Source organism: Macaca nemestrina, chromosome 4 (genome assembly GCF_043159975.1).
Source record: "Macaca nemestrina isolate mMacNem1 chromosome 4, mMacNem.hap1, whole genome shotgun sequence".
In the NCBI taxonomy this organism is placed as follows: Eukaryota; Metazoa; Chordata; class Mammalia; order Primates; family Cercopithecidae; genus Macaca; species Macaca nemestrina.
Window position 1 is genome coordinate 37,749,917 of NC_092128.1, and position 15,719 is coordinate 37,765,635.

A 15,719-nucleotide genomic window follows, 5' to 3' on the forward strand; every position below is an offset into this window, starting at 1 on the left:
TCCCCTGAACCAGTCACAAATTTGGAGTTTTTAGTTACTGAGTCAACACATTTAATGTTTAAATCAGTCTGGGTTGAGTTTTCCATTACTTGCAACATAAGGGGCCCTAGTGAATGCAGGCAATGTGGTTTAGACTAGATAGGAGACTCTGGGTCCAAGAGTTGTGTTCCCAGGAGCACCATGGTGCTACCTCTACCATAACTGGGAGTGGGATGGAAATGGGCTAAGAGTAGGCTGTCAGCCAATAAGACAGGTGATGGCCGGGCGCGGTAGCTCACACCTGTAATCCCAACACTTTGGGAGGCCAGGGTGGGTAGATCACTTGAGGTCAAGAGTTTCAGACCAGCCTGGCCAACATGGTGAAACTCCGTTTCTACTAAAAATACAAAAATTAGCTAGTCATGGTGGCACATGCCTGTAATCCCAGCTACTTGGGAGGCTGAAGCGGGATAATTGCTTGAACCCAGAAGGCAGATGTTGCAGTGAGCCGAGATCAGGCCACTGCACTCCAGCCTGGGTAACAGAATGAGACTGTCTAACAAAAAGAAAATGAAAAAGACAGGTGAGAAATATAAGGATGGCTTCCATGGTGATACCAAAGGTGAGAAGAAAAGAAGAACCCAAAGATACAGGTTTGGAGTTAGGAGGAGTTTTTGCTTAGGCATCCCAGAGAGAGGTGCCAGAATTAGCATCACTGTTTTAAAGGAATGGCTGAACAGTAATCAAGTATTTGTAAATTAGAGGCTGCCTGATTCTCACAGTCAGTTGATAAGGTAATTATGAAAGGTTTTCTAATTAATAGAAGAAATTAGTTGTTAATAGACACTACAGTCTTCTGTTTTTTTTAAAATGGGTGATTATGTTCAAAGAAGATAAAATAGATTTACTTTGAAAAAACAGGCAGGAGAGAGTGTCTATTTTCAGATTATTCTATTCAATGGATGCTAAAGACTGGAAAACCACTTTTAAATATGCACTATATTCGAACATTTGCCATTTCTGTGCCTCTCATTTAGTAAATAATAACTTTGTCAAACTTTACAATCACAGTTAAATGCTTAGTCTTGATTTTAATATTAGACCTGAGACATTTTCCATGGGTTTGCTCTTTTTCAAAAATTGTTTCTCTGCCTCAGTGAATAAAATTAAAGAGAAATAGAATGAAGACAGTAGGGCAGGGAAACATTTCTTTATCTTATTAATAAGAAAATGAATATTCTCTTTGTCCATTCTGAATTTAGAAAATTATTTTTTCTATATAATACTGAAATATTTAACAATTCATAAAAAACATAAGCATTTACATTAAAATACAACCTTAAATAGAGCCCTGTAATTTTTACCAGGAATCTTGTAAAATATGATGAATATACATGCATGAATATTAAAACAAGAAAGACCACTCAACACTCAAATAGAAATGCAGCATTACATAAAATATAATAAATATCCAGGATATCAAATCAAACTGATCACTACTCTGATTTCGATTTTTCCAGTTAAGACTTTTACTAATATAACTTATTATAATAACCTTATGAGTTAAGCATAACTAATATGAAAAGAGAATTCAATTAACCTTACTGCTGAAATAACACAATTTTTGATATTTTGCGACATATTTTAATCTACAACATATAAAACTGTCATTTTAGCAAGAAATACACATCCATATAACTAACTGCTAAGTTAAATTCTTTTCGATGTCCAAAAAAATAGCGTTAGTAGTATGAGAAAAAAAAGAAGCTAATCTTATTTATGAGATAATTTTACTGCCTTAGTTCTTGGGCTTTGTCAATAAATGTTGTAATATAGATCATATAACTTAAGTACTGTATTTACAAAATCGAAACCTTTTAAACAAAATACTATACAAAACACTGTCTTTATACAGTTAAAGGGTGCTTTTCTTTACAATGTATGAAATTGTATTTTTACCTCACTTTTTACCTCTACTTTTCCCACGTTTCAGGATCCTCCCCCCTAGTATCTCAGAGGTGGGTTTTTAACAGTTGAAACTGGTCTGTGATAAAAGTATGAATCTAAAGATCAAAGATTGCAATATACCTTATGGAGGGTTTTCCAGATTCTCCCAGTGAAAAGGCACTTAAAATCTAAATCATTCATTTTACTTTATACATATTGATTCTTTGTCACTAAACATCTGTAACGACCATTTTTTTAGGGATATTGTATCACTTAAGAAGATTCTTTTTTTGGAATCCTTTCTTTGGAAGTGCATGAAAGGGTAAGTCAGCACCCAATGCTTATGTTAACTTTTCAACATCTTCTGTCTACGCACAAGCAGTATGATTTCTTCAATTAAAATACTGAGAGAATAAATGAGATTCAGGTTAATGTCTCCTTATTGATATAAGAGGTGTCTTTTAAAAATGACTAATGTTCACCCACCATTATTGAGTCCTGTAACTAAGTTCCATATTCAAGGATCTTATCCTGAGTGTGGCAGGCCTCCTGGCATGAGGGATCTTTCCTGTTATTTCTTGCTTAGGAAACAGATTATTTTCCTCGTATGTCAATATATATTCCCCAAATCACCAAAAGGTGAATATAAACCTTTTCAACATTAGAATCCCAAGAAATCCACACAATCAATGGGTTGATCAGATGAAGGAAAATATGTCGATCAGGTAAGGGAAACTCTCAGAGAGGTCCAAGGTTCTGGGGATTCCACTGCAAAAGTCAACTTTACTAGCTGCACAGGGAGGGGCACCCTTCTGGTTGCAATGCCATTGTGTATTGCTGAGGCATCTTGTCCAAGGCTGGATGGAGTGGTTACTTGCAAGTGTGGACATCAGTCATGCTTTCACACCTCCTGCAACGGACATAGCAGCACCAGACGAACTTACACTCACACCTCTCCACGTGCCGGACCACGTGGGTGTTGTAACCTCGGCCACAGCAGAGGAGGTTGCAGCCATCTGCACCGTCTGATGTACGGTTGCATTCTCTGCCTTGTGTCCCTGGGATTCCCAGTTTCTTATCTTCTACACAGTAGTTGGGAGACTTATTAACATAAAGCAGATCATCCTTGTGGATTGGTATTTTCCTCTGATCTTTTTCTCTCCTGCGCATTTTCCTCTTTATTTTGTCTGATATTTGGATACTGTTTTCATATTTATCCTTCAACAAATGGCCAATCTTTTCAAAAGAAGACATGGTTTTCCAGCATGTTTTCACAGCACAGGAGCCGGAAACTCCGTGGCAGCGGCAGTCTACTGACATCAACTTGGCGACAGCCTGAAACCAACAGTAATCGTGTTCAACTATCAATCATAAAGTGTTTTACTCAACAACAGAAGCACAGTTAATCTAATCACTTAACTTTCTGGCTCTATTTCCTCTTGAATAAAAATGATGGTTTTGAACATAAATGATCTTTAAAATTGCGTAGGTTTCAAATGTTTTGTCCTTTTGTTTTTGTCCCAAATGTTTTGTCCAAATTTCTTGACCCTTCAGAGCAAACCTTTCCAAGCTGTACTTAAAGTAGTGGACCAGACTAATATTATTGGAGATTATCTGCGATAACAAAAGGAAATGACTTCTATTTCTAATCCCCGTTCTAATTTTGAATGTGGTAGGATGCTCGTGCGTGCCTGTATGTTCCTGATACCATTCGACACCTTGTTACTCAGAATACAGCTCAGGGACCAGCAACACCAGCACCACTTGTGAGAAATGCAGACTCTCAGGCCCCACTCCAGACCTACAGAACCAAAAGCTGCACTTTAACAAGATTGTCATTAAAATTTGAAAAGCACTGAGAGAGAAGTTACCCTCAGCTCTCACGGTGCATAGAAACATCATGGAACTTTACAAATAACCAATGCTGAAACCTCTCAGATTCTGATTTCATTGGTTGGGCTGGGGGTGGGGTGTCCAGGCCATGGGACTTTCACAAAGCTGCTGAGATTATTTTAATGAGCATCCAGGGATGAGACCTATTGATTCAATTGAGAGTTCTCAAGTTTGATCACTATGAAAGTCAGTTACATACAAAGGGAGGGGTGGAGGTGGTGAACTATGCTATCCCCTGGTTCCAGGCCACATGAGAAACCATGACAAATCCGGTTTAGGTGGTCAAAAGGAGAAGGAGCTACAGTATGGTGGCTTCCCCCAGCAAATTCTCCTTTTCTGGAAAATTAATTCAAAACACATGCCCTATCCTTGATGAATCAGTAGCACTATCCTAGCATGGAAAAGGGGATAACGTTTATGTAATTTTTTCAATTATAAGTGCTAAGTTCAGTTGAAACAGACTAAGAAATTAAATGAAACTACATAGATTTGTAATAGTCCAATGCCTGGCACACACTATGGTCTAAATAAAAGCCCCTTTCTCTGAAAAAGAAGGTACAGTTAGAGTTGAGATAAACATTTCCAGTAAGGCTAAGGGTGCAAAAACAATATAGAGATTTCAAAAGTTTGGGGCTCTAATCTCTTACATACCAGGCTAGCCAGCATAGCTTCCTTCAATCCCCAGACGATGGCAGAACAGATTAATAAATCGTCAGGGCTAGCTGTGGAGTTGACGTTCTGTCAACATGCTGGGCAAAATGAAAGATGGATCCATCCATTCGATAACTTGGAAATTATGTATGTAATCTCACCAAAGAAAGGAAAAACCTCACAGTTTAAATTCCACTTACAATTCTTATCAAAACAATAAAATGACAGGGGTCTACACTTTGCTATTTTGTACCAAAGCTGACATTGACCTGTTTGCAGAATATTATGTTTTCAAACAAAGTTTAAAAATGTCTGAACTATCTAATGAGACAATATTACACACAAATAATAACATTTGCAACCTTAAATAAGAGCATATGGTATTGATTTATGCAATGCTTGATATTTCTTAGTAGTGCACATAAGCTTTTTTTTAATTCAGAAAACTAAGAAACCAATAGATGTATCTATTTCTTCTTAACCCAGGGCAAAAGGTGTCCTGCGATTGTATGACAGCAATTTATAAAGTATGACACAGAGGCGTGTTTCTTTAAATTTATGGCATTTCATATTCACAAAACCCTCAATTCTTTAAAATATTTCTGGGCAATAAAATGTTCAGATAAATGTGATCTGCCTACCTTTGTTCAAATTTTAAGCTCCCAAAGGTTACGAGGAAAATCTTAATCAGTGCTGGGTAATAACAAAACATAATTGTCCAAAGAACACTAAAAACATAACAATGTATGTTTCCGTGTTTAAGTTGATCAGCCTTCTTTACAATCATCACTTAGTGATTTAAAGCTGTTTCTCCCCTGGATCATAACTGAGGAGCCAACTTTTTCTTTTATTAGTCACTTCAGACATCATGTAAGATGTTGCCAATTTGTACAGCATGAGGGACACAGTAGATGCTCATCAAATACTTATTGAATAATTGGTCCAGCTCACTTGAACAGTTTTAGCTCATCCTCTGTTGAATCAAGAGGGAGTAATAAAAACCACCTTCTTAAACATGTGTCACTGCTAAGAGGTTAATGGTATTGTTTTGAGCCAGCTGGGCTCTCTTTTTCAATTCCTTAGCTTTAGCCTCATCCACAATAGTGTTATTCTATGAAAGTTACGCACTACATCATGATGAAGGATCAAAAGAGAGACTGATTTTCACATTCAATTACATCACCTGCTGATTTTGTATTGAAATTACGGAAAGGTTTCTCTCCTAGAATATCAGCCTTTTTGAATACATACATGGAATTTATGATTTTTCAGTGATGACAGTTTAAAGAGTTTTATTCTATTACCTTTGAATTATAGGTGTCCCTAACAATAAACATAATAAAAGAAATAATATCTTTATTATATATGATATATATTATTTTTGTATCTTTGAACATCTATAGAGGTATATACATATTCTTAGAATATTTATAGGTCTATCTATCTATCTATCTATCTATCTATCTATCTATATACCTGTATTTTAGGACAGAAAGATAAATGAACTTCAAGGAAAAAAATATCAATAACCTGACCTGGAATTTAAAATATTATACCCCCATAATACTCCAAGGAAAGAACTTGGACAATCTGGAATTAGAATAAAGCAATGTAATCACCACGCAGAAATGATGAAATGCAAAATTCAAGGACAGATAAACACACACACATACACAAAGTTTAATTCTACAGAATTAGAATTCTGCTTCTCAGAGCACATTTTAATAAATATTTTATCTGATTCAGTTTTAGAGGAAGAAATTTGTTGCACATAGTAGCTAGTTAATAAGCAGTTACTTATTATTTCAATTTTACAGAAAAATAAAGTCTGGTTAAGACGTTTGTCTTACATGAGTAAAGCTGGTGATAAATAATATAAGGTATTTATATGCATCAGGATAATTTTAGTAGAATAAGGAAAAGTAAAAGTGGAAAATGCAAGTATATTTAAGGAAATTGCATGAATGTTCGCCCAAAAAGTGTATTCTGGAGATTTTCCTCCAGGATTCTTAATTAATGTTAAATAGCCATTCTGAATTACAGCGATATCACCATCATTTTCTGCTAACAGGAACATAAGAGAATAGCAAAGGAATGAGTGCTGTGTGGTTATGAGAAAATTCCTTTCTCTACTCTAGTTGAGTTGTTAAGGTTTATAACGATATTAACAGAGGAATGTTTTGTTAACTATTGCAAACAGATGTGCACATTTTGGTGGAATATTTTTAAACTATGTCAGAGCAATCAGGAGGGTAGCATTTAATCTACTGGATTCCTTGTGTAAGTTTTGGTTTGATAAATTTCTAATGAAGTGAAATAGGAAAGATGCATCATTAATACTTTCTGTAAACACAGAAACCGCTTGAGAAGTGGTTTAAGAACTGATTGGTTCCACAATTTTGACTCAGAGGTAATGTGGCAGTTGGTGATTGTTTTTCAGTAAATTACTTTGTCTGAATTTTACAAAAATGGCCAGAAAATTGTTGTGGAACGTTTTGTGACTAACATTTCATTTTCTCAACTATCAGATGATCTAAGTTTTTATAAAAACTGCGACATGAGGTTGGATGGGTGTACGTAGGATTCCTGTTCCTCTGACCCATTTTGTCCCTTTCTGTCCAAAAATATATTCGAACCTACTGAAAAGCAAAACACTATGTGTCGTTCAACTACTTATAAATATTCTTGGAATAGGTCAATGAAAATTTGGGATTGCGCCCTTCCCACTTTGTTGAGTTACTCATCATAAAACAAATTATGGGGTAGAGAAACTTAAAAGTTTATGAGGTGGACATGGGAAGAATGGAAATATTTTAAGCACACCAAAAGAAATACCCATAAATATTCCAAGTCACATTATTCCCAGAAGTTCTGCCCCTGGAAGACATCACATCATTCTGTTAGCCAATCACCATTCGGCAACATTATTCTTGGAGTCATAACTTTAGGAATGGTGTCAGAAACCAAGTGGGAATCAGAGTATTTAAGGTTAGCGGTTAGAAAATCATCTATCCTGCTCACAGTACTACTAAGCGCCAGTACCCACATTTCTCTGAATGCTTTCCTACATTTTGAGTTTGTGATTTTGAGGCTAAGAAAATCAACTCAATTGAATACAGACCTGGATTTTACTCAGAAGAATATGCCTATCAGATTAAAATCCTAATTGCCAGTGTTGAAAAAAGTGACTTGATTGCTCGTCCATGTTAGACAATAACCAGGAAACTTCTTTTACGGTGTTTTTTTTGTTTTTTTGTTTGTTTGTTTGTTTTTGCCACCAACAGAAAGAAAAATACAAAACTATGTGGAATTATAATACCTCATGAGAAAATAAAAACAACAACAAAAAACACCAGCATAGTACCTACCAAATAACCAGGTAAATGTTTTCTAATATTTTAAGATTTCATCTAAACGTGAAACAATATGAACCAAAAATGAACAATGTGAAAAAATGATTCAGTAGAGAAAACTCAGAAATTTACATAAAATGTACGTATATGCATAAATTGAATTGTTTTCAAGCTAGTTAGAATAATAGCAAGAACCTAGGTAATGTTAGAAAACTATTTTTGCCAGCAAAAATGGATTAAAATTAATGGTGAATAGGAAGTGTGTTTTTAATAAAATCAGAATATAAATAATAGTTTAAGATTAACATTAACAGTTACAGAGAGGAATATTACTACCTAATTTGAAAAACACAGTATAAAATAAAACCAAATAGCTGCCGAATGTTACAATAAAAATATATTTTAGAATGCTTTAGGGTTTTTTATAGGTCCCGAGATGATTTTATTTAAGAGAATCAATCACAACATGAGTTTTGTGTTCTAAATTTCTAGTTTATTAAAAATCTCTACCAAATTTACTTAAAGAATGGCTAAAGGAGATTTAAGGTCTATTGATAACAAACACTCATGTATTTGTTTCCTTGCTTTAAAAATATATTAATTTGAATAATCTTATCTCTAATTTTAACTCCAGAGTTTTAAGAACATATTTTTAAAATTAATATTCTAGAAATAATAAAAATTCCCTTACTGTATAATATTTATATTGAAGCAACGTCTCACTCATTTTTTTTAAAATGTAAAACCTTAAGAGTAAGAGACATGTGCATAACTATGGTGTTGGGCAAGAGTTATTCTAGTGAAATAAAGTAACTTTAAAATTTTTATAAACAAACATACGAAAAGGTTACATAGCTATTTACTGACATTCCTACTTTCTATTTTGATATTTTGAATTAAATATTTAAATTGAATTAAAATTCAAATTTGAATTTGAAGTCTTACGGTGATATATTTACTGACTTTTCTGTTTTTGTATTTTAAATGGACTAAGTAAAGAAAACTGGAGGTAACTTGTAACTATTCTAAATAGGTTCTATTTATTCACTTTCCAAAAATGGAAAACAAATGCAACATACACTTTTAAGATTCCTAAGAGATATGGCAACTTGTTTTATTTATTTCAGAAGAATGTGGCAAATTGCAATAATTACTTTTGGACCTTTATAGGTTATTGAATATTTACAAAAATATATGATACGTGCTAATATTCCTGTCCTGAAAAAGTTTATTACAACATAGAAAATATATTTTCATATAAAAGATTTAGACTCTTTTAGAAAAGTCACTATGAATTGCCAACTAGGTCAATTATGTTGTAGAACTCAAACTTTATTGTGTCAATATTCACTAACGTGAATATGTATAAGTCGAATTTAGCTACAAGAATGATGCATTTTAAGAAAACAGTATAAAAATGTAGAATTCATAAAAGATGTCAATTACGTAGCAGTTCTTCAAATGTACCTCCTCTGTATCTTTAAGATACCGATATTTTAAAGTATCTATAGATTTAATGTATCTATAGCTTCTTTATGCTTAGGAGTATTTATGAATTTTAAAAATTAACCTACATTGCTTTATAATAAAATAACTATTTCCCTTAAAAAAAAAAACTTTCCTTTACAAAAAATATTAGTTAAAGGTATGTATTCCCTAAGAATGTTTTCTAGAAAAAGGTAAGTACAAAACTGACAACATGGTTAGGAGCCATTGCCATCTACTAAAAAGTAGATTTTTAAAAACATAATAAAATTTCAACTTGGGGAAAATAAAATTTGACTCAGTCCTATTAGAAAGGCATACACTGTAGACCCTATTCTAGCTCCACGACTAAGGAGGTAGAACCAACGAACCCTAAAGACATTGTGCATCTATTATATTATAATTAAAGTTTTAGAGATACACAGTATACAACCACAAACACATCCTATAACACGGTTTAACTCATATCAGAGAACCAAAATTGTGGTTAGTACATATTCATTAAAGAGTAAAAAAAAAAATATATATATATATATATAAAAAATACACATATGTAATATATATGCAAATGTGAATATATATACACACACACACAAACACACACACACATGCATATTTATTTATTCTAATCAAAGCCTCCTATTCATCCTCTTACCAGAGAAGGAATTTTTCAATTGCTTACTATGGATGCTTTAATGCATATATATTTAGAAAGGATAATTTTCTACTGCTGTAGTCTTTTAAAAACAATATTAATTTCAGGATCCCACTTGAGGGCTGCCAGTGTTTGGTTTTTAAGTCATGTGGACAGTTTCATCCGGATGTGTAATCCTAGTTATTTACCTAAAAGCACCGAATTTTGATTATTCCATTTTCTAATACATACCTGCCTTCCAGCTTCATTGTTATGTAGGTTCATTGCTAATAGTACTTTGTTTTCTTTGCCCGTGGTGTTTCTGATGGGGAAATCTAGGAACTTTCTGCTGAACCACATGCCATACTGGACATCATCGGAGCAGCCCCCCCAGTGCCATCCTTCACTTGCTGAGCCGCCATTCTGCAAGGTGGTGTCACAGGAACACTCTGTCATGTTGCCTGCACTGCATGACCTGGTCACAGAATGCACCAGGCCTGCAGCCATCACAGCATAAATAAATGCTGTCTCTTTGGTGCCTAGAAAAAATATAAATTGCTAAATTAGAGACCCAGGCAACTCTCTGTTTATGTTCAGAACAAAGCCTCCTACTCATCATCTTACTAAACAAGTAATTTTTCAGTTGCTTACAATGGATGCTTTAACGAGTACACATTTAGAAAGGAAGATTTGCTCTTGTTCTAGTCTCTTAAAAAGCAATATTAATTTTCAGTATTCCACTTGAACAGATTGTCATATTCTACATGGTCATACATTATCCCTTTACCTTAAAATCATCTCTTTATTTTTTAAATTTGAAATGTATGTTTGCACCCAGTTTAGTGCATAGTTGACAGTCATAGCTCAGTAATACATGCTGAATTAAAAATTCTTTGCACAGATACTGTAAACGGTAATACAACACCCAAAGAAAACTAGACTACTCTTCTTTTTAAATTTAAAATGTGCTCTCACAGAACACAAGCTGAACATTTTGGTGTGATTTATCTGCATAAATAATACGTGTCAGAATGAAAATTAAACTAAGGAAAGAGCAAAGCAATTAGTAAACGGTGCGGTATACTTTCACATTAAAGATTAATCTCACATTAACATGAAACGGTTAAATATTTTATATAGTATTAGCTAGTCCTCTTACAGTCTTAAGGCAACGAAAGGTAAGATAATTAAAATATCACTAGCAAAAACATAATTCTATTAAAAATACTGCATATTGAAAATGATGCATTTAGCACACCTGCAGTAGAGTTTGAGCTAAAATCTTTGAAAATTAAAGTCCATTTAAATATTAATAAAGTGGACTAGAAGGGAATCAGCAGGCGACTTTTTTTTTTTCTTTCCAGATGTTTAGTTTGGAGTAGAAACAGTTTCATGCCCGTTGTCCAATAAACCTTTTCAACAGCTGATGCATTTCAGCAACTGTGAAGAACACATCTATTTTCTCTTTATTTCTTTCTCTTTCTCTCTCTCTCTTTTTTTTTTTTTTCTCTCTCTCTCTCTCTACGGGGGCCAGGGCTCCTTCGGAAGGGCGTGACGGCCAAAACGCCGCGGGGGAGGTGCGCAGCTCGGCGGGGGTGGGCGCAGGGACTCCGTGGAGAAGGGTCAAAGGCGGAGGGGGAACGGAAATGAACATGAAAAACGACAGCGCATCTTTCAGCGCCCCAGTCATAACATTCTTTGGATCTGCTGATATTCCAGGAACAATCCTGGCTCCCTGTACCTTTATCCATACCAAGTCACTACGCACGTGGAAGTAGAACTTTGTTTTCCTGCAGCTTCCCGCGCCGCGGGAGTGCGCCGAGGAGGGAAGAGATAGAAAGGCCAAAGAAACGAGGAGCGCACAAGTGGTCCTGCTCAGGTTAGCCGCACGTTGGGTGGTCACGGACAGTCGCTTTAAAAATCACCATTATTCTGTCAACTCGGTGCTCATAGGAGCCAATAAAGGTGGGGCTTCGCTGCAATTAGCCACTTGTCCAGGACTTGGTGCGCAGCGGAGTTGGTTAAATCAAAGCAGATGCGGCAGCCGCATTCCCCGCTGCCGACATCATGTTTCTCCAGCTGGTCACCCACGTAGGGGGGCGCTACGGGGTCCGAGGGGGTCGGCGGGCTAGGAGAATTAGAGGTTTTTTTCCGACTCTGGCGGGGCACCGCAGGAAAGAGGAAGAGCTCCAGCCCCGAGCGCTCCGCTCTGGACCTGGGGAGTCACCTCCCTCCAAGCTCGCACCTGCTCCCCAGGTCTGGCCTCTGTAGCTCTCAATCCCCGTGCACTAAAGGGCCTCTTTTGGAACTTAGAGAGCTACAGGACCATATAGCACTATTTACTTTATTTGGAGGCACCGGTGGAGGAGTTGTCGTCTTCCGTCCCCCAACAACCCCTAAGGTCCCAGGACTCACCGCTGCTCAGCTCGTAGCCAAAGAGGGGGCTGGCGCCCATCGGGGCGGTGGTGGCAGCAGCGGTGATCATGCAGTTCCATCTCTCGTGTCTGAACTGACTCCTGCACTCCTGAATGCCCAGCCGGGCGCCCTCTCGGATGCTCGGCAGCAGGTACGGCTTCCTCTTGCACAGCTCCTTCTGGCGGCTGTTCAGCGGCAAATTGGCGCAGCCCAGCTTCTCTGGAACCCCGAAGGAGGCAATGCCCAACCACCTGTAAGACACGGCCGCCCGCAGAGTAAGCCGCTCCCCAATCCCAGATGTTTTCCGAAAAATTAGGTCACTCGTCCGAGGGTCCCTGCCCTTCTCCCCCAGCCTCAGTTGAAAGTTCCCTAGGATTGGGCACCCCTTTTGTCACCTACCCGATGCGTCCCTGCTACCTTCATACTCACATCCAGTTTCCTTGGGCTCCGTAGGGGAACAGCACGAGCAAGGCTGCCCACAGCGCGCACAGGCGGGCCAGTCCCAGGAGCGCCGCCCTGTCCATGGCCCCCGCATGGAGTCCCCGAGACCAGCCGCTCCTCTTTTGCACCCCCTCCCCAGAGGCCCTTCGGGCCGCAGGTCAGTTGTCCAGCACCAAGTTATCCCTCGCCCTCTTCCTCCTTGCATACAACATTAAAAGCCAGCAGTCATAGGGGCTCTCAGCAGCTTCGCCCTCGTTTGCAGGGAGCTGTAGGAGAGGTGGAGAGAGCAGCTTTGGGGCTTTCCTCCTGCGCAGAGGTGGAGATGTGCAGGAGATGGGCGAGCGCCCCTCGCATTCCTAGGTGAGAAACTTCTGTTGATGTATCCGCGTCTCCATCGCCCCCGGCCTCTCCTCCCATCTCCTCCCCCTGGCCGAGCCTGGCGCCTGATTGGCTGAGCAGCGGCCCCGCATCTCATCATCTCGGGACCTGAGGCTCTCATTTGTGGAGAGCGGCTCCGCGGGGGGCGCCCCGGCCCAGGCCTCAGGGACAGCGTGTCCAGACCCGGGTGTGTCATGACCTTTCCTGCTGTCACAGTCTCCTTAGAGCGGGTAGTTGTGGGGTTGATTCAACCCGAAGACTGACAGGATGCTTCTGTCTTAGCAACCTTGGGGGAAAGCGTGGGTTTGATGAGTCCCACCCATCCCACCAACATCTGGGTTACCCTCTGGGTGTAGTGGCTGGAAAATGTCACTGCCCTTCTTTTTTTCTTCTCCTTCACCTCATAGGAGAATAATCTTTTTGAGTCAGAGTTGGTACCAAACAAATTGACCTTCCAGTCCCCTGCTTGAGGTCCCACTGTCAGGACACTTTAGAGAGTGGGTGAAGTGCTATCAGGCTTACAATCACTGTCATTTATGTATGCATTTATTTTGAGCCAAAGAGATTCCAGTCTAGCATCTCATCTGCCATATTTAAGTCGTGCTCTGTGATTTCCTTTTCCCTGTTTGTCTTATTTCCTGCCGTCCCTGAGAACGCTCTAAGTCCCCTGCAGAAGATGGGGACAAAGAAAGTGAGAGCTGTCTGGAGAGTTCTAGAGTACATGAGAGATGTGCTCTGACCTTTTTCTCCAGTCCTACCTTACGATTCTCATGGTGGGAGGGTGCCCGTCCTTCTCCCCAAGCCTCAGTTGAAAGTTCCCTAGGATTGGGCACCGCTTTTGCCAGCTACCCGATGCGTCCCTGCAGGGCAGGGCTATACATGGAAGACACATTTTTAAAAACGTACTTATTAAACACGTGCTGTGTGCCTAGTCCTGTGGGAATTTATAAAGACAAGATCTCTTCCCGCAACTGTGCAAATAAACCACACACAAGTGTAAAAGAAAATAAGTTTAGATGATCAGTAAGGGAGATTAAAGAATCTAGCAGGGTACTACTCCCTGGAGCCAAAGAAAGTTCAGAAGCAGGAAGCCTTCTAGTGACTGGCAGATTTGGAAGGTTAGTTAGTCAGTGTTTGATAGGATGGAAGGTCTCCCAGAGTTATCTGAAGGCAAGGGCAACATGTTTAGCTGTGGTATTGGAAAAGCCTACCTCACCTAATTAGACACAAGAAATGTTTCTAAGAAGTGTTATCTGTCCTTAGAGATCTTTTGAAGTGTTAATACATTCCTATGGTGGATGTATCAGCTCATTGGGTGCCAAAAGCCAAAATTAATTAAATAAAGGATTTGGGGTGAGGTGCAGCGGCTCACACCTGTAATCCCAGCACTTTTGGAGGCCAAGGTGGGCGGATCACCTGAGGTCAGGAGTTCAAGACCAGCATGGCCAACGTGGTGAAACCCTGTCCCTACTAAAAATACAAAATTAGCTGGGTGTGGTGGTGCACACCTGTAATCCCAGCTATTCGGGACGCTAAGACAGGATAGTTGCTTGAAACCAGGAGGTGGAGGTTGCAGTGAGCTGAGATTGTGCCACTGCACTCCAGCCTATGGCGCAGAGTGAGACTCTGACTCAAAAAAAAAAAAAAAAAAAAAACAAAACAGGATTTGATAACATTAGCTGCTTATCTCCTATATCGAACAGCCTAGAACAATAAAAGCTCACTGAAATTTTCATCCTATCCCACTCACTTCCTTATCCAACAAATGTGTATTGAGTGTACACTATGTACCAGGTTCTAAAGCCACATTTTAAAGAGTCAAGGAGTCAAGTTGATGATAGGATACTAATCCAGAAATATTTTGGCTAATGGCTAGTGGCCTCTCTGAAAGTCAGAGCCTTCATCCCAGCTCGCTTTATTTTGTGAGCTTCTCCAAGAGGGACCATGGTGGATTCATTGCTGTACCCCTGCCATTGGGCCTAGTACATGAGATCCTGTTTTTGAACACAATTTATTAAGTGGATTAACTATGAGAAACATCCTGAGCGATATGTAAGAGGCCGAAATGCTGGAACTAGAGTATTTACTTCATTTCAAGGGGAGTTGGAAGTGGGGAGGCAATCTTGGGGTTGGGAGTGCTGGGCAATATCCATACCTTAGGCTGATTTTAGGGCCAACAGTGGTAGATGCTTTAAAGAGGTGTTTGATTTTTCAAAAAATCAAAAATATATATTGAGTCTCCATTGTGTGTTAGAAAGTGGGGATAGCACTTAAATGATTGTGGAATTCACAGTCTACTTGGCAAGACAGACAAGGGAGTAGGCAGCTAAAATACAGTGCAATAAATGTATGAGGTAGAGTGTGCTGTGAACACACAAAGGAAGATTACGTATTTCATTCTTGGGGATCAGAGTGGGAAGGAGACACTTGAATGTTACCTTCATTATTATTCTGGGCGCCATCTAGGCATCCAGATAAAGTCTTTGGGGTGCACTCAGAGGGTATTCTGTCCTTAGAGTCCGAGACCACTGTGTCAAACATTT

The 15,719-nt window shown here is 38.6% G+C and overlaps 1 protein-coding gene across 1 annotated transcript; it reads right to left on the bottom strand.

Annotated features, from left to right (window-relative positions):
* Positions 1-1,044: 1,044 nt before the first annotated feature.
* Positions 1,045-13,180, bottom strand: LOC105475297 (Wnt family member 16). The gene is made up of 4 exons (XM_011730411.2): positions 12,787-13,180; positions 12,358-12,608; positions 10,195-10,481; positions 1,045-3,261 (listed from the first exon to the last, which is right to left on the bottom strand). Exons 1-4 carry the CDS (start codon positions 12,879-12,881, stop codon positions 2,797-2,799), a joined length of 1,098 nt encoding a protein of 365 aa, XP_011728713.1. The 5' UTR covers positions 12,882-13,180; the 3' UTR covers positions 1,045-2,796.
* Between the last annotated feature and the right edge of the window lie 2,539 nt (positions 13,181-15,719).

Bases quoted from the DNA above. Each gene is read 5' to 3' on its own strand.
- LOC105475297 (XM_011730411.2), bottom strand. From the start codon at position 12,881: ATGGACAGGGCGGCGCTCCTGGGACTGGCCCGCCTGTGCGCGCTGTGG. The intron at 12,609-12,786 runs GTGAGTATGAAG...CGTGTCTTACAG, and splicing joins GGAGCCCAAGGAAACTGGAT to GTGGTTGGGCATTGCCTCCT. The intron at 3,262-10,194 runs GTATGTATTAGA...TGTTGGTTTCAG, and splicing joins ACAATGAAGCTGGAAGGCAG to GCTGTCGCCAAGTTGATGTC.